Genomic DNA, 19,494 nt, shown 5'->3' on the forward strand with positions numbered 1-19,494 from the left:
TTTAAAAGGAAGTCAGTCATTATGATGAGGTAGAGTACCTCCTTAATGTTACAACAGAACACAAGCCAAAAAAAATAAATGTGGTTTTCCTACTTCACTCCCAATAAAAATTAGATATAGTGGGCATGGTGGGTAGGTAAAACATTTTATTTAAAATCTTAGTTCATGGTAAACTTCTGTATACTACAATTACTCTAAATTATTTTGAAGATGTCAAAATGTAAATTGCAGAATTTTTTTTAAATTTGAATATGTTAAAAATGTTATTTTATCTATATATATTGTCAGTGAAATCTTCAGGGTTGACAGCAATAAAGTAGGTAGGGTTGGGAAGCTGGAAACACACATATATTTTATTTTGGCGTAATAGCAACTTATTTCGGAAGATTTTTTGCAAAATTTGCATTAAACTAAGATGTCTTAAATGTACAAACGACTGAACAATAACATCAAAGTTTATAAAGATGAAACTTTCAAGTAAGCAATTGATTTTTATTGATACAAATATACGATGCATGAACCAAAGCAAACAAAATTGTTGTTTAAAAAAATTGATGGATGCTCCCCTGCTTCTAACCAATAAACTACTTCATATGACAAATGACTTTTACAGCAATCAATAACTTGAAATATTGTTGAAAAGTGATATATATAAGGTTTATATTCTGACTGACCTTGACCCTTAACAAAGTGATCTTTGTCTAAATGCCTTTTATATATTTGTGTGATTCAAAGTAATCAATGCCTCTTCAAAAACAGCTGAAAAAAACTTTTTCCTTATACGAGACCTTTAAGTCTGAAAGTTATGCGCATAATAGATTGTAATACAAGATCAATAACAGCTAAAGAGAAGTGTTCTATAAGATAATATGTTCAGAGTGTCACTGCCCTTACAAAATGACAAGAGTGACATTTGTCTGAAAGTTGTTTGTAGAACGATTAATAACTGTTAAAATGAGGCTATGGTTTTCATACATAAGGTATGAATGACCCTGACCTTTGTAAAATGACCTTAAGAGGCCTTAGTCCGAAACTTCTTGAGAAAATATAAGATCCATTTCTCATGAAAGGTTTAGTAGATATGAGGCCAGACTGACACAACAATGATTAAATGCTCAGATATTTTTAAGAACATGATTATAAAATGATTCATGTGTAGTAGATAAAGGTGTCTCAACACCTTTGTATATTTAAATCTATAACTTGTGACATATTATCAGAAATATTAAGCACAAATCATATGACGGTGAGCTTCCTTAAACATTTGGTTCATGTAACTTAATAAATCAGTTTGTACATGTGCAACATCTGCACCTGTTTCTCAAATAAGTTCACGTTCAGCCCTTAGTTTTTGGGCACTAATCCACTTGTGCAATTCTGCTGGGACAATTTTGTCGAATGGGTCAACAAAATCAGAAAACACTCCCTCTCGACCTTGAATAGTTTTCATTAAATCTCCATTCAGTACTTCTTTTGTAATCATTTCAATGACTGTCAATTTATTAACAGTTGACCGGGTGGCACCAAAATGTGTATCACATTGCTGTACAATGTTTTGTTTTATGTCATTTTGAATCTGACTGGACAGTGCAATAACTCTAGCACTCTGGTATGTTACATTAACTCCTTGAGTACGCAGTTTTTGTTTGATTGACTTGACATTCATCTCAACCAGTAAATCATTTGGCACATTTTTCCCAATCCCCCCATTTGTATTTGAGCAACAGTTCCATTTATATTCAAAAGCTTGTCGAGGTGTAAGAAGTGCTTTTTCATAAGCAAGGACTCGCCAAAGCCACAAGCGATATTTAGTATGGTGAAACGCATCAGCAAGAAGCATTTCAAACTTGGCATTGCGGAATATCCTGTCCCCATCAGTCATCTGATATGCATCATAAGTGTCTCGGAGGATCAAGGAACACTTCATGAAGGAAGCTCTAGCTTCTGCAGCACCATCCTTTGTACTGGAAGTGGCACTTTTGTCTTTTTCAGGAGAAGTCCAATTGTGATTTTTTTGTAAATGCCGTTTAAAATTACCAAGGGTTTTATAGGTTTTGTGGTATTCACATTCATACAGGCCATCTGCAGCATTAAAGCAGGCTTGGAGCTGTGCACTTTTATTGTCCATTTCTTCCATATTGTATCCCTCTGACTCCACTAAATCAAACCAAAGAATACTTTGATAATTTAGATATGACAAATTTAAAATTTTCCCAATATATTACAATGTTAAACTTTGATCCCCTGTTGTGGCCCCAAACTACCCCCCCTGGGCAATGATTTTTACAAACATGAATCTGAACTATGTCGGAAAGTTGGACTATTTCAGAAAGCTGCCAAGTAAATTTGAACTTTTCTGGCCCAGTGGTTCTTGAGAAACAAACAGACGGAGAAAAACCTATTCAAAATTATGTTTGCTACAACTTTCTTGACTATAATTACTTGTTATTGTAATTACCTTTCTTAACGTAATTTTCTAGAATTTGTTGCCCTATTGATACAAGCCATCTTAGCTTGGCGTCATCCGTCCATGTCGAAATGAGAGGTGGTGGCTTGTTCTTTGTAGGAGAGGAGCCCAACTCCTCCATTCCAAAGAAGTCCATGAAAGCACTACAGATGTATCCATCTAATACATCCTCAACAAAAGCATAATGTGCCCTATCAAATGAAAAAACATACATGTATGAGGAACATATTTTTAAAGAAACATGTCCCCCTTCTCACCATGTGGCAACATAAAGATTTACAAATTTAGATTGAGAATGTCTGTAATTGTGGTGAAAAATATGGGTTATATACTTCAGGAACAACCACAATACTAAGTTAGATCTCCATCAGACAAAGAGATTTAAAGATAACAATAAATGTTTTTCATATCTGGAGTAAATTAATTTATGACTTGAATTTAGAGGGTACCTGTAAAGTGCGAAACGAAATCGAAACGAAACGAAATCTACCGAAACGAAACGAAATCTGCCGAGACGAAACAAAACAGATTGTATAATCGAACTCTTTTAATTATAATAATTAAAAATGGTATCTTAGGCCCCTGTTAAAGTTTATACATATAAATAAAATTCGCCTCCCCTTTGGTGTTGGCTTTCGACTTGACTGATACAAAGTTTTAAAAATTGGAAGGGGGGGGGGTAAGCACAAAGTACATAGATACCATGTGCAATTAGCTTCGGATCCATAAATTTCAGAACGGAAGGTTACAGTCTCACAGGTCAGAAGTCTGGGGAAACACACTAAACGAGGGATGGGGTCGTCGGCGTTGGATCCGCTTTTGGGCATGAATACATGTTTCAGTATTTTTTGCTCTAAAGACAAATATATGTATACATATTGTGTAGTATATCAAACGGTGGATTCTGAATATGTCCTCCCGTTCTCTTTGTGATTTCTGCTTAAAATTCCCTTGTTCATAAGCCTTTTCAGTTTACAAAATGTCGACCTCCTAATATTATTGCATTAAAAAAATTCCGTTTTCCGTCCCGTTTTCAATTCCCCATCTTAGCAACACCCAAAATGTATAGAGTTTTTCCATTATTGAAAGTACTCGCACCTCAGCAGTTAGAGATAAAATAAGAGGTTAAGAGCTCTTCCTGCTTTCAATTTCTCAGACACCAGCTTCTTCAAACAATGTATCTATGCCCAAAGGCGGATCCAACGTCGGCGACCCCACCCCTCGTATAGTGTGTTTCCCCAGATCTCTGAGACTGTAACCCTCGGTTCTGAAATTTATGGATCCGAAACTAATTGTGTATGGCATTTAATCAACTACGGATATGTACTTTGTGCTTACTCCCCCCTTTCCAGCTTTTAAAACTTTGTAACAGTCAAGCCGAAAGCCTACATCAAAGGGGAGGTGAATTTTATTTATATGTGGTAACTTTCACAGGGGCCTAAGATACCATTTTTAATTATTATAATTAAAAGAGTTCGGTTATACAATCTGTTTCGGTTCGTTTCGGTGGGTTTCGTTTCGTTTCGGTAGGTTTCGTTTCGTTTCGGTAGGTTTCGTTTCGGTAGATTTCGTTTCGTTTCGTTTCGATTTCGTTTCGCACTTTACAGGTACCCGAATTTAGAAACATGTATCCCCCCTTTTTTTTCCTGGTTCAAAAATTGTAATTTAAAAGGGCTCTACCCATGTATCATTTAATTAATAGTCGTGCCAAAACAATTTCAGACATTAATTGAACAATATCTTTCTATGTCCAGAGTGGATTGACCTTGAAATTGACATATTTATTACATACTAGAATTAACCTTCTTTTAATCAAACAAAGCAATCTATAAACATATGCACTGATTAAACAACCAATTGATTCTATGAATCATTAATGTGAGTATTACCTGAATCTTTCTGTGACTGCATCATGTCCATGTACATCTCTACGGTTTAACTTATTTCGCAGCTGAAATAAGGATCCCTCATCTCTTGCTGACTTGCAGTTATAGAAAGTGGCATAAATCCCCTAATAAAATACATCTAATATTGAAAAAAAAATAGTAATGACGATTTCGAATTCATTTTATGTGCATTTTTAAATTCATCACTAAACTTCACACATAAAAAGATATAGAAAAACAAGAACCAAATTTTGATTTAATTTAGATGCCATATATTAAGTTTAAAGAAACAAGGAAAAACTTTAGGTCGTTTGATTACAGATACATACCCCCCTCCCCTTCTCAACAAAAACTAGATGCCATGCATGATACAGCTTTGAAATTCATCAAATGGACTGAAGTTAATCTGATTAGTAGAAATTTGAATGGTAAACTACCTAAAATGAACAACTACCTAAATTAAACAAGCTTGAATCTAATCTACACTACCTTAAGATGCATGCATAAGTTTTTAAAATGACAAAGGCCATCATTAAAAATATTTTTGTTTGATGTACTCCGACCCACATTTTTTAAGGTGGGTTAGTAGGTAGTTTCTTTTTTTTACCGTCATGAAATTTCTAATATTTTCTTTTAAAATAAGGAGAATTTTCTATTTTTCAAGGGAACCGGCAAAAAACTTAAAATAGCTGAAAAAAATGATCGGGTGGGAACAAATTTGAGTACATCAAACAAATCCATTTTTATTTTTGGTCTAATCATGCAATGGTGCCAGGGTAGTTTAAGGTCTGTGAGGAGTTGAAATAAAACGCCATTCCCAATGCTAAAAAGCAGATATTTTCCCCAATTATTTGCTTCAAATTCCAAAACAATGAAAACAAATCACAGAATGGTAGACTTAACATTAATGTTAAATGTTTATTGACAGACAGACGATTTGACAAAAATTAATCAGAAGAGCTCACATGAGCTGATAGCTCATGTGACCTACAAAACCCAACTCGAAAGTAACAGCAACTTTGAACAACAGTTATACCCCTAGAAGATTCATCATCCTATGGAATCCTTCAGGCCTATGAATCACTCCCTTCAATTGCTCAAAATCATTGGCAGAGTTAAGCATTGCAAGCTGGGCTGAATATGCCCTCTCATTTGTAAGGACATCTCCACCGAAAACTTTCTTTTTAATTACAAGTGGATTCTCACCTTCTGTGTGGCTAATGTAATTCTCATGAACATGCTCGAATATTGATATCATATCTTCTGCTTTATTTTCACTTTTATCTAACAAGTCTAGAATTAAATACTTTGACTTTTTTGAACTCTCTTCAAGGTATGGATGTTTTACATATGACGGTACACATTTCTGTAGTTCTTTCAAAGCGGGGATATACCCTGTTGCAGTTTTGATGATGTGATAGATCATGTCATTTTCTAAACTGTTACACTCGGCTCTGCTTGGAACAAAATCACTGGTAGGGATGCTTTGGATCTCTGCTTTGGGATTATCATCAGGTAGATTTGAATCCACAAAGCGCCGTTGTACACCAAGCAGCAGAAACCAATGGTAGCTTTGGACTTGATTTGTTTTAGTCATGCTTGTTGGTCGTTTTGTCCAATCAAAATTATCACCAATGATCTGTACTGGTAACTTCTGACATTAATATTGAATAACATTTAAAACTTTAAAACCACATACATATCATTGACATGTTCCTATATATACATGTAGTTAATCTTTTATGTCAACTTACCTTGCTTGACAGGTGTAGTTTTCCTTCTTCTTCTAGCTTCTGTTGCAATACTGTATCCTGAACTTTTTTCATCTGGACTTCTTGTAATGCAACTTTTTTCTTGTACACCGTTTTAGGCCCCACTGTCAAGCGGCGGAAGCCCATGTTGTTTAACAACAGAATAGTCTATTGTAAATAAAAAATAAGCATCAGTTCATTCCAATATTTAGCTAACGAGCTTAAAGGCATAGGGTCTATCTTTTATCTCAAAAATGACATCACAAACTTTTGCAAGAAGAACTCCAAAAAACAAATTTGTAGTATTAATTATGAGTTATCTATAGCTGCAGCGCTTTGAAATTGAAGTCATTTTGACGTTTTAGCCCTATATAAAATTTTTGTCTGGAGGACAATATATTAAACTGGTACCCCATTGGTTGGTGGCTACACACAAACATAAGCGATGCAAAATCAACAGGATACCAGTTTAGGCAAATGAGAACAGGGAATACTATCGTTATTCAATGTGTTTGTAAACATTCTGAAGAACTTTGTGTGATTTTCTAGTTATGATCTTAAATTTCGCCACCTTTTTGGAACATGCAAAATTTCACCAATATCTTAGACCCTATACCTTTAATACATATTCGTAAAGATAAACAAAATGTACTATCACATTATGGGTAAGCGGTATCATAACAAATTTTACTCATTCAGTAATTTATAGCATTCTTGATTAATATATATATGATATTAAATTATGAACGCCTTTATGAATTAGACAGATTCAATGACAATGACATAAGATATCAAGACTTTTATTCTGAACTTCATATCATAATTTAGATTATTGTTTTATTTACCTCATCAGTTGCGCCACCTTGGTAAAGAATTTGACCAACTGCATGATGAATACCAGACAAGTGATTGTTCCTTGCGAAAAGGACTACTGCTGCTGCAACACCTTGTCTTAACACCGTGGAATTCCCCATAATGCTATCTAAGAGACCATGCAGTACAGAACATTTAGTCTTCAATTCTTGTGTGAATTTTTCAACATCAACTTTGCACAAATCCTCCCCAGATACTTGACAAAGAACAGATTTACTATTTGGTTTACAAATGTTCTTTGATTCTTTAGCAGCCAATTCATTCACCAAGAGGCACATATCTTTCTTTATGGAATCTAAAGCAAATATCTTTTTTGCAAGAGTTCTGCTTTTTTCACCCTTAAGAATAGATTTGACTACACTTTTCCATTGTCCGTTCACAATTCCTGCCCTCTCTCCAAAGGACTTGCCCCGATATGCGATCTAAAACATAGTACATATTTTACTTTTAACATCTTTAAAATCATTTCTGTGTTCAAAATAGGACTGCATGTGCAATAAAAGTGTGTGTGTGTGTGGGGGGGGGGGGGGGTATGGACTCCGAGCTCTCCAAATCTACTACTGATATCATATAATGATATGAATATATAGAAATATAGTGACTACAGCACTAATGTGTGTGTTCTTCTGATATGTGTGTATCTTCTATGTTTTAAAATGATCTTAATTTTCATGTTTATTATCTTAACTTTATTAAATGCAAGTGATACATATTGTATAATACCTTAAAATAATTTCATATATCTCACTTACCCTAACACTGTCTACAGGAGGGTCTCGGAAGAACAGCCTTCTTCTTTTTGTAGTTTTTGGTGTATCCTGTGGCACCAAAGGTCTGCATAAACCTGGTGTCAGTTTTGAAGGAGTGCGCAAAACTTGGCATTTCTTTAAGACTTGAAAGGCTGGTGAATTAATGACTCGTCGTTGTTTCGGAGATATTTCATTAAAACAAACACAGCATGTGCTGTTGTCAAAAGTCGCCATTTATACATAATTCGGAATGTTATTTACATGGTACTTTCGTTATACTAATTAAAAAGTCTAGAAAGATTCCGAACACAGAGGCGCTCATACGTCATTTTTGTAACCCGGTCGCTGATTGGTCGATCCATACTAATTGAGTCCAATCGCGTTTCGCTAATTTCTAGAAACTGCCATTTTATCATTACATATAAATAAATTGTGGATATCATAGAAACCATTGCATAATACACATAAAATAAAGAAAACACCAGCTGGCGAGTTAATGCTCTTGACATCATAATGATCATTTTAAATGTAGATAATTGGTTATTTGTAGAAAACGTAAATCTATTCAGATTAAAATAGTTGACCAAATATACCCAGTGAATAAACTTCTCCCGAAATATCATATTTCTATCATATACAAAGTTTATTTTAGAGAAATATTTTGCAGAAACTGACGACACATGAGGGTGGAATTACCTCAATCTACAAAGAAAGGGAGAAAATAAAGAAAGAAAATACGAATTAATGATGCTTTGTACAATGTACATGACTTGCAACTAAATCTCATGGTGTTCGTGAAAGTATTACACAACCCCACAATCCCATCTGAGTCAGAGGCTACAAATGTACCTTAAACACGTGTATTTCATGTACACCCAATCAGATTCGACATCCCAGACTTACTGTAAGCTAGAGGTCTCTGCACTGTGGATAAATTCAAAATGTAAATATTGTATTCTGCATTTCATTGTTTTGAATTTTATGGACAAGTGGTAGATTTGAATAACAGCCAGAAGAAAATCGAAAACAGACAGTAAAGGAAGCGTCACCATGGTTTGCTGTGATGAGAGATGGGGTCCAATATTCTTGAAAGTTATCAACGTCCTCTTTATCGTACGTTAAAAAAGGGTTTAGTCTTCGTTCTTGATGTCATTTAATCTCTAAGAAAGTTTGTTTGAAATTATAAGTGAACATAGATAAAAGTTACAGTCATGGCAATTTGTTTTTTACATTTTGAATAAATATTTTTGGAAGGAAATCAGGATGTGTGCTATTCTGGAATCTTTTGTCATTAGGACAACACGTACTACACGTAACCATGCAGAACCATTTCGAGAATAACTGTTGCATTTCGGGCAATATCTTTCATTTCCCAATATTTGAAAAAGCTATTGAACCAATCATTGAAAATAATTGGCAATTTCTTTCCCAAAAAGGTGATAAATTGTTTTGCTATTGTAAGTATAGAGAATTTCATTGTGATCATACATTTTGTCATCCAACATCATTGACTAAAGATTTGAAGATTTTTCGGGAGTTATTGCAGCATGTTTGGTTTAATGTACATGTATATTTCTAAAATATTTATATGCAGTGTAAATGTATATATATATTGCATCATGCAATGTGCGCATGTATTTGATATTAAGGGAGTTAGCTCCTGAGATTTTGAGCACAACTGCGCAGGATGCTACAACTAAGTATTTACTGGTTCAATAGTGATCCCAATGGTGCAAACATATTGCACATCTACTACTGAACTCTATCCAGTTGAAAATGTTTGTTTCAATTCAAATTTTAAAAGGGTTTTGCAGGGACTCTACTTTGTGGCGGAAAGATTGCTTAATCAAAAAGTTCTAAATCTGCATGATATTACAGTTTCTGTTTCATCCAAAATGTTTTCTATTTTTCTACTCGTATACGTGTATTTCAGTTTTATAATTTATGATACAAGTCCTTGAGACTTGGAACTAGTTCAAATCCTGTAATTTATTAATTCGGTTGATATATATTTCTAAATATAACAGATTCTTAAAAAATTTAAGATTAATTTACTTGAAATTTTGTACATAAATTCAGTATTTTAACCAATAATTTAAAAAAGTAGTCTCTAACCCTCGCTTTTTAAATTCTAAGAAAAGACCTTGAAAATTATGTGAAATTTTAGAAATTTACATTACTCCTAATATGTCCTTTCAAAGTATCAAATTTGATATTATGATTTTTTTCTTATATCAAGTGCAAAAAGGTCATTATTTATTTCCATTACTAGTATTGGGTTTTTCAACAACAACAAAAATCTGTAGTGTTAGAAGACATGATTATGTATCTATTTTATGTAATGATTGATTCGTATTGGTTATGTTGTGTTTACACCCACATAAACACAAGTCTAATTGAATAAATTTTAAGTGCAAAATGGTAATGTTTAGAACACTGTAGCTTAAAAACAGGCGTTGTGACCCCAGTTTTTCTTTTCAATTTCCTAATTCTCCTTCAATGTATAAATCAAAAATACACTTCCCCAAAACAAATGACATGCCTCGAAATCTCAAGTGCGAAGCTCTTTAAGATAATATTGTAATAGAATATATAGGCAATGATATTGCATAGTTATATTTTCATTTTAATCTTGATTTTGATACAGTACCATTCTTTGCTCATAAGACAGAGAAAAATATAAACAAACGCATGATAGAATAACCGAACACAACATAAAAAGTATGGAATGTGACTTTATCGGAATGTATTTCACACAAATTGAAAGACATCAATATATTTCTAAGAATGATTTAATGTCATACCAAGCTATACATTTATATTTGCTTGGTCACACGATACTTTGATATGGTTTTATCCTTTCATGAAAATGATTAAAAATCCTTGCTTTGACTGCTTTTAATATATAAGGAGCATCTTTCCTTCAAACAATCAAGTTAAATCATACACTAACACAATCGTGCATTCTTGCTCCTATGATACATAAATCAATTCAAGAAAACAATGCATTAAAATCGTAGATTTTCTCACTGGCCCTCATTATTCCTGGAATCATGGTACTGGCAAATGTGGACCTCATCAACGATAACATCCTACCCCTGATGCAGCAGCTGACTTACGGGGGATTTAATCTGGGGGACGTGGCTACAAGTCTGTCTGTATCCCTCATAGTGGTGGGCACTATCGTCCTCATCATAGCTAGCCTGGGAGCCATAGGCGCCTTTTGCAACCGGCCCGCCTGTCTGGATATTGTAAGATTGTACTAACAGGTACTGAGCAGGTTTTTCACGGGGTGATACATTTGGCTTCTTTTAGCGGTTAGATTCCTTTCCGCCAAAATTTCATTCGCCAAATATACACCAAATTATTGTGACTTCGGTATTTCCAAAAAAAAAAAAATAACTTCCTTGTACTCCAAAATTTATTCCACTAAAATTATAAGCATACTTTTGAACCAGGAAATCGCCAAATTTTAGACCAGCGGAAATACCGGTGTGTATAGTGTTATATGTTTTGAATGAATTGATATAACAACTGGAAGTTTTGATGGTTTGGTAATAGTTATAATTGTTTTGTATCCAGATATGATGATAAAAATAGCACTGACGTCACAATACACTTCATTCTCTTCTGTTTTAGTATGCAGGCATTGTTTTGATACTGTTTATTGCCAAGCTGTTCGCGCTGTCTTTCTGTGGTTCGATATGAACGATAAAGTAAGTACATAATACATCATATATTTAAGGAAGGAAAACACACCTGTTAAAACTGATATAGATGGAAAGTGGAGGATATGTTCAAAAACTATTTTGAAATTGAAAACTTTCAAATATACCTTATTTAGTTAATGCAGTTTTCTTAGAAAGTAATCTGAAAAATATTAAAACTCCTGCTAGACTTGAACCCACGGTCTACAGATCAGCAGACGACACATAAACCTACTGAGCTACCCAGATAGGCAATCACATTTATAAGGAATATATATGTATGGCTGATATCTATATTTTCATTCAAGTTTCAAAACGGAAATCGGCCATTATGACGATGACAAATTCCTCCTACTCCTTGCTTCAAACATTAAGATCATTCTTGATTTTATGTCTAATGAAGGATAGTGTTGATTTCAAACATTTTGACTTAGTTAGAAAATACAAACGTTTAATTGCCCGCTACCGAGGTTTACTTTCTAAGGCATTATTTCTGAAGATGTCTTTATGGATTGTAGCTTCAGTCCTTTATCAAAACCCAGCTGCTGACAGTGATACAGTCCAACTAAGCCGCAGACGATCTCTCAACCAACCAAATCTCTACAGCTTTCAACTACTTGTTCATGTCGGTAAGTTTGGTGCTTAGTTTGAAATACAAGCTGTGTTTGAATTGGGCAGATTTACTGAACAATTATAAACTTTTTATTGGTACAAAAAGTTTAATTGGGCTCTTTCGCTTTAGCAATCCAACTGCATGCACAATTTCTGTTATTCTAACAAGTATTTAAATCACATAATATATTATGGTCTCTACGAACAAGTGAAGATAACGAACACTGGTAAATCTCATAATCCTATAAAACATACAAAAGTAAGATAAGGGACCTCACGAAAAACCAGTTGGGGAATCAGTAACTAGGAGGAGTAAGCATCTCCTATCAACCGGTTACATCCGTCATGAACCTTATATTTTATCAAAAGCAGGATGTAAGAACGACCTAGCAATTAGTAGGAAATACGTCAGACAACAGTAATAGTTTGTATTTGCAAATTAGGTCATTATAACGACCATAGAATTTGCGAAATGTTGATAGACTTTAAATGAGACTGTTAAAACGCTTGCAATATCAATTTATTTGTCAGTATGTGTATTTTTGACAGATGTCGTGTTGTGCTGTGAATGCTTTGAATGGGACTGTCAACGACTTTGACAATACTCCTTGGATGACCACTGGTACAGCAGGAAGTAAACAAATTCCGATCTTCTGTTGTCTGGGGGGTCACCCCAGATTCCTACGCAACGCACAACGAGACTTCTTGCACCGACACAGTTACAGCAAACTACCAAACAACGGTGTGTGTGTGTGTGTGTGTGTGTGTGTGAGAGAGAGAGAGAGAGAGAGAGAGAGAGAGAGAGAGAGAGAGAGAGAGAGAGATGTATACTATGTATAAAGTGATCTATTCAGTTGCTAAATATATTACCACCATACATTAATTTTTTGATTTCACATTAGTACATAACGTACCACATACATCTTTTACTTTATTCCAGGGCTGTTATGACGCAGTGTACAACTTACTCAACAGCTATTCAATAGCATTCATAGTCATTGGGATCCTTATCTTAGTCATAGAGGTGAGCGTAATAGCAAGTCAATAGCATTCATAGTCATTGAGATCCTTATCTTAGTCATAGAGGTGAGCGTAATAGCAAGTCAATAGCATTCATAGTCACTGAGATCCTTATCTTAGATATAGAGTTGAACTTACTTAACATTTACTCATTCATTGGCATTGGCTCATAGAGGTGAGGTGAGCTTGCTGAATAGTATTCAGTCAATGGGATTCTTATGATTGGCACAAAGGTGTATGATAATGCGTTTGTTTGTTCATATTTCTGTTGTTTTATGTCACATTTGAGAATTTTTCACTCATGTAGATATGTCATCAGGTCTTTAGGTGAAGTCCCACAAAGTTTAACCTATACATGGCGTACACGATGTTCTTAATCATAACAACACCTACTGGTGATACAGGACCTGCGAATCGAAGGTCCTCTTTGAATGATCCTTGATATTTTTTTTTCTAATGCCGGGCACTTGACTTGGCGAAGGAGCATTCACTACCACGTTTAACGAACTCGGGTCTAATAGCTACGAAGTGAGCGCCCTAACCGCTAGGGCGACCTATATATATAGTTTGGAACTATCTTTTCATGAAGGTATCTTTCACATGATAGAAGTGTATAAGAGTCTATCTTAAATAATTTCTAATGTTTATAGCGGAAGTGTGTGCTATTTGTAATTGTTATCCATCACTCCACTATGAAAGTCGAGAATCGCTTTGAGTTAGGTAAAGGTCGACGCAGTGTGTACTAGATCTTGTGTCATAGATGATATCGTCAAAGACCCAAATTCGTCGTATTATCAGCGAACTTTGATTTTAATGGAGGTTATTTCATGGAAGTTTAAGTTTGGGTTTTACAATTTGTCTTAAAGTGGTGTAAACGTTGCTCGGTAAAATGTCGAAAATGCTAAAGGACAGATGAAAGGATACGTTATATCATATAAGCTAAAGGACAGATGAAAGGATACGTTATATCATATAAGCTAAATGGAGCTATTGTGTTAGGTAAGATATAACCCTTATGTATCATTTCTCTGTAGTTAACACGTGACATTGTGTAGTACTAATGCAAATGTTCATTCGATAAATACGAAAGTTGTATACATGTATATCAGAAGATGTATTTGTGAAACACGACTGTCTCACATGATGAACAGACGTATTTATACATGATATGAAAGTCTGTATTATTCATAAGAAAGAGGTATCTTTGTAAAACAGTACGCACTGGTAAAAAAAAAAAAAGCCAAGTTCTAATATGGTTCTGTTATGGTAAACGTATATGATCTGGACATTACAACTATCATCAGTCAAATAGCTTTGAAAAAATGAAGTCTTATTTAATAGTATATGTAATCTCCAAACTGTTTGCTTTTTTCACTGTCTTTCAAGTCATGTTCCTATTTACTATAATTTAGTTGTCATGCTGTGGCGTCAACGACAACCAGAACTCAACTAACGACTTTACCACTTCCCCGTGGAAGACGTCAGCTGGAACCAAAAATATCCCAATCTTCTGCTGTAGCGGGACAAACACCGACAACTACAATCTGGTCACTTTTACCACCTGTACTGATGAAGTGTATCTAGGTTACTACTCCACGGTTAGTTTATCTATATTAGTCATCCCTTGGAGATCCGGGTTAGAATAGTTCCTCAGTACCCCTTACTTGTCGTAAGAGGCAACTAAATGGGGCGGTTCTTCGGATGAGACCGCAAACACTGAGGCCCCATGCCACAGCAGGTGTGGCACGATAAAGATACCTCCCTTCTTATAGGCCGTAAGCGCTGAGCATAAGCCTAAATTTTGCAGCCCTTCACCAGGAAAAAGAATCTCTCCTTATGAGTGAAGAAAAATTCTTGAGCGGGACGTTAAACAAAATACAATCAACCTATCACAAAGCTCCCTAAGACCTGTAGAGGGTGATGTATGACATCGTACCATCTCTCGCTCGTTTTCTACATATAGATAGATATGTGCATGAAACGTGACGATAACGAACAGTGACCAATCTCATAACTCCTATAAGCAATAAAAAATAGAGAGTTGGGCAAATACGGACCCCTGGACACACCAGAGGTGAGATCAGGTGCCTAGGAGTAACCATTTCCTATGGACTGATCATACCCGTCGTGAGTCCTATATCTTGATAGGTAAACGGAGGTATCGGTAGTCAAAATCAGTGTGTCAAGAACAGCCAAACAATCCGTATGAAACACGTCAGACAGCATAAGACCCAATCCAATGTTAGGTTGTATTGGCAATCTAGATCGTTATAACGACCATAAAATTTGCGAAATGCTGACTTTAAACGAGACTGTTGCAAACCCTCTATCATCAACTTGTTTGTCAGTTGCTTACCTCGATTCAAAAACTGACCATACGCAGAACAAACTCTTGCGTATCGGATCAGTTGAGAGATATAAACACCATATGCGGGTAATAATGGAATATTGCTACATAAATATGAGAAGATGACGATTGAGAAGCTGACATCATCCCGTTTGTCATAAGGTTGAGTTGAGTTGTTTTAGTTTGCTGTTAATATCTACTTCAATAAAATATCTAAGTATGGAGCAGAAGTGGATGACTCTATGGTGTCTTTTATTTCGAGTTCAAAAGGATATATCGAATCGAGAGATGAATGAAAATTTTTATTGTTAATAGATAAAACGTCGTTGACATATATAAATGTCGAATTGCAGGCCACAACAAGAATTTTTTTCTTCTCACGTAGAAGTTTTTGAATAAATTCTGCATCATATATTAAAACACTAGAAATGACCAACGACACAAACAGCAGTGAATTGTCAAATTGTCAGGACAATCTGTCCCTTTCTCAGGACGATAGAATATTTACATAGAAAAAAGAACTAAATCTACAACTAAACTACAAAAGCTGATAACAAAGAAAACGTCTACATATTAAAATCATCATTAGCAGTCAAAAAACATTTGACAACTCATTGTTCGTGTCGTTGGTCATTTTTAGTGCGTTTGATATCGTTTTTTATTTAACCTCGCATCTATCTATCTATCTATATTTATATTAGAAGTTGATTCGGTACAGTTGTAAATAAGTAATGAAAATCAGAATGTCATATTCCATAAAAAGCAATAATTTACTGCTAGCTCTTTCTCCTTGTCTACATGATTCATCAGGCAGTTCAAATATACAAAAATTGTTTAGCAACATCTTTGTTATGACGTCAATTAAACAAGTCCTTTATGGCATCATAATAACATTAACCGGTAGCGTTTGGTAATTGTCTATAATTCCCACATATTTTGTAAAAATATTATGCTAAATTGTAGTTAATTTGTTCAAATACTTATTTTCTATTAAAATTATCAATCACAAGAATGTTACAGTATGGAGGGTTATATAATATTATATATAATCCAGGTATTCTACTGACAAATAGATTGTTATAGGGGTTTCAACAGCATCGATTAAAATCAGTATTTCGGAAATATTATGGTCGTTATACATGTCCATATGCACTGGTATTAAACTGATGATAGTAACGGATTGAAAAAACAGCGAGGATAATAGTAACGGAAATGAATGATGAACGTAAAACTTTCGTTACTATCATCCTCGCTGTTTTTTCAACGACGAATTTACTGTTCATATGAGCCGTATAAAAGATAAAATAACACCGGATCGTAATTGTTGCTAGTGTATGATATTTCTTACCTACATATCATTCGCAAATAAACAATACAAATAGATATGTTAAGTAAACGTGGTCTTTCCATAATTTCCTTCCGCCATCTTGGGATGATAGTAACGATCGTTACTATCATCAGTTTAATACCAGTGATATGTAACAATTTGATTTACAAATACAACCTACCATGAGGTCGAATACTGTCCGACATGTTTATTACCAATTGTTCAGCCGTTCTTTACATACTGATATCGACTACGGATTATTCCGTTTACCTGTTCAATATATAGGGCTCACGATGGGTGTGACCGGTTAACAGGGCATGCTTATCCGGTATAACTGATGACACCTGAAACCACACCAGGTGTGTTCAGGAGTCCATGTTTACCCAATTCCTAATTTTGTATTCTTTTTAGGAATCATGAGATTAATCTCTGTTTGTTACGTTACTTGTTCATATAGTATTAATATAACTATTTGTGTGTTTCTATTGTACGGTTGTTACAGTGGTGTGGAGGGTGATGATATAGCCTATATATTGGACAATATGTCCATCTGAGGTCGTTCTACGGTAAAGTGGACTGTCTTTGCGAGAAAGAGCGTTATCGTGTAACGACCGAGGTCGGGCAAATATTTTCCGATAATCAATCAACTACCATTTTATTACATATTCCTCAAATTCTATCCATTTCTTATATATAATATCAAGGCACAATCGTTTACACTGTCGGTAGTAGACACAATATTTGCGTCCACCATTACATGTGAGCAGATCAAGTTATGGTGATGCCATGATCCTTTATATAGAATCGTTAGGAAAAATATCAAAAAATGTAATAAATAGCATTATAGCCTCTTTGCAATATCTATCGCGAGATCCTTAAAGCGATATGAAGGATGATAAATAGATTACTCTGACTACTTGTGCTTTTTTATCACAGGGTTGTTACAGTGCTGTACATGTAGAAGGTGATATATAGAATGATCGTAACCTCTCTGTTTTTATCGCAGGGTTGTTACAGTGCTGTGAAGGTGATATTATATAAATAATGCATGTAGTTGAGGGTAACATTGAAAATTTTCACCTCGAGAAAACCATTGTCAACCGAGGCGTAGCCCAGTCATGCGATATTTTGTATGTATATCAATGTTATAACAAACGCTCAAATGACGTCGTCTAATAATGTAAAACTTATACGGCGAACCGTACGTGCATAAATTTGACGAATGTGATACTTTTTTTTTTTATAATATCACCCGTTGTCAAGTACTGTTACCCGTTGCTAAATAGTATCACCATGGGGCGCGTGCTTTCTGTTCTCAGAGGGTAACAATATGTTTTTCAAATGCTTCTCGACCAATCAGATTCGAGTATTTTACATGAAAGTATAATAAATAGAATTATCGTAGCCTCTGTATTTATATCGCAGGGTTGTTACAGTGCTATGGAGGGTGATATATAGAATTATCGTAACCTCTCTGTTTCAATCGCAGTGTTATTACAGTGCTATGGAGGGTGATATATAGAATGATCGTAACCTCTCCGTTTCTATTGCAGGGTTGTTACAGTGCTAGCTGTAGAGAGCGATATATAGAATGTTTGTAACATCTCTGTTTCAATCGCAGGGTTATTACAGTGCTATGGACGGTGATATATAGAATTCTAGTAACCTCTCCGTTTCTATTGCAGGGTTGTTACAGTGCTGTGGAAAAAACTGTGTCAACATATACAGTGTACTTCATCGTTACAGGATGCATCATTCTTGCAGTAGAGGTATAACTTAATGCTTCTAAATATTACAATGATAGATGATAGACATTGAAATTAAAATTAGCAAACGGTTTCGTATATAATGAAGCTGTAAGTGATTAATATACGAGATATCGATGAAATTTTATCATAACGACTAAAATATAAAGATAGGTCAAAGGAAACTACGTTTTAGTTTTCTGTGACGTTTATACTTTCAGCTTATTGGTCTCATTTGTGCCTGCTGCTTATGTAAAAACATTGGGAAGAAAGATGGAGAGGTGTCACCGGGTAGAAAAAAGAAGAAGTAAATCTGGAAATGATCTGAAATTGTCAATAAATACCATGACATGAGTAACTTTATATAAACACCCCTTGATAAAAGAGTACATATTACATGTCCTCACAAGGAGATAGACAATGCGTTTATAATGTGGAAGAAAGGTACCATTGATATCTTTGCTTTTGTGTCTACTTCACGTAAATGAATCTATTTATTTGTATCATAGTTTGCTATCTATCCTCATTTAATTATGTTTCGTAATGTAAATCTTCAATTGCTATCATATAATAAATTCTTGAATTTATGACGCATGTGAACTTTTCTAATATTTGGCTTGAACATAAATTAAAAACGAGCCCCGCAGGCATTATCAATTACATCACTAATAGTTAAAAGTATCACTAGTGCCAAGGACCTTATCAGTTACCTCACTAATAGTGAAAAGTATCACTAGTGTCAAGGACCTTATCAGTTACCTCACTAATAGTTGAAAGTATCACTAGTACATGTACCAAGGACCTTATCAGTTACCTCATTAATAGTTAATAGTATCACTAGTGCCAAGGACCTTATCAGTTACCTCACTAATAGTTAAACGTATCAATAGTGTCAAGGACCTTATCAGTCACCTCACTAATGGTTAAACCTATCACTAGTGTCAAGGGCCTTATCAGTTACCTCACTAATGGTTAAACGCATCACTAGTGTCAAGGACCTTATCAGTTAC

At 34.8% G+C, this 19,494-nt stretch overlaps 1 protein-coding gene and 2 long non-coding RNA genes across 3 annotated transcripts; 2 read left to right on the plus strand and 1 right to left on the minus strand.

The window, feature by feature from the left end:
- Positions 1–465: 465 nt before the first annotated feature.
- On the minus strand, positions 466–4,473 carry LOC125655440 (uncharacterized). Its single transcript, XM_048885723.2, has 3 exons — positions 4,357–4,473; positions 2,459–2,658; positions 466–2,157 (listed from the first exon to the last, which is right to left on the minus strand). The coding sequence occupies exons 2-3, from the start codon at positions 2,601–2,603 to the stop codon at positions 1,322–1,324; spliced, it is 981 nt and encodes a 326-aa protein (XP_048741680.2). The 5' UTR covers positions 2,604–2,658; positions 4,357–4,473; the 3' UTR covers positions 466–1,321.
- A 7,478-nt stretch (positions 4,474–11,951) lies between these two features.
- LOC130052124 (uncharacterized) lies at positions 11,952–13,331 on the plus strand. The gene is made up of 3 exons (XR_008800492.1): positions 11,952–12,062; positions 12,595–12,787; positions 12,986–13,331. It is a non-coding gene; the product is annotated as an uncharacterized LOC130052124 (long non-coding RNA).
- A 1,174-nt stretch (positions 13,332–14,505) lies between these two features.
- Positions 14,506–19,076, plus strand: LOC130052125 (uncharacterized). The gene is made up of 3 exons (XR_008800493.1): positions 14,506–14,663; positions 18,425–18,508; positions 18,706–19,076. It is a non-coding gene; the product is annotated as an uncharacterized LOC130052125 (long non-coding RNA).
- The last annotated feature ends 418 nt before the right edge of the window (positions 19,077–19,494 follow it).

Source organism: Ostrea edulis, chromosome 2 (assembly GCF_947568905.1).
Source record: "Ostrea edulis chromosome 2, xbOstEdul1.1, whole genome shotgun sequence".
Taxonomy (NCBI): domain Eukaryota; kingdom Metazoa; phylum Mollusca; class Bivalvia; order Ostreida; family Ostreidae; genus Ostrea; species Ostrea edulis.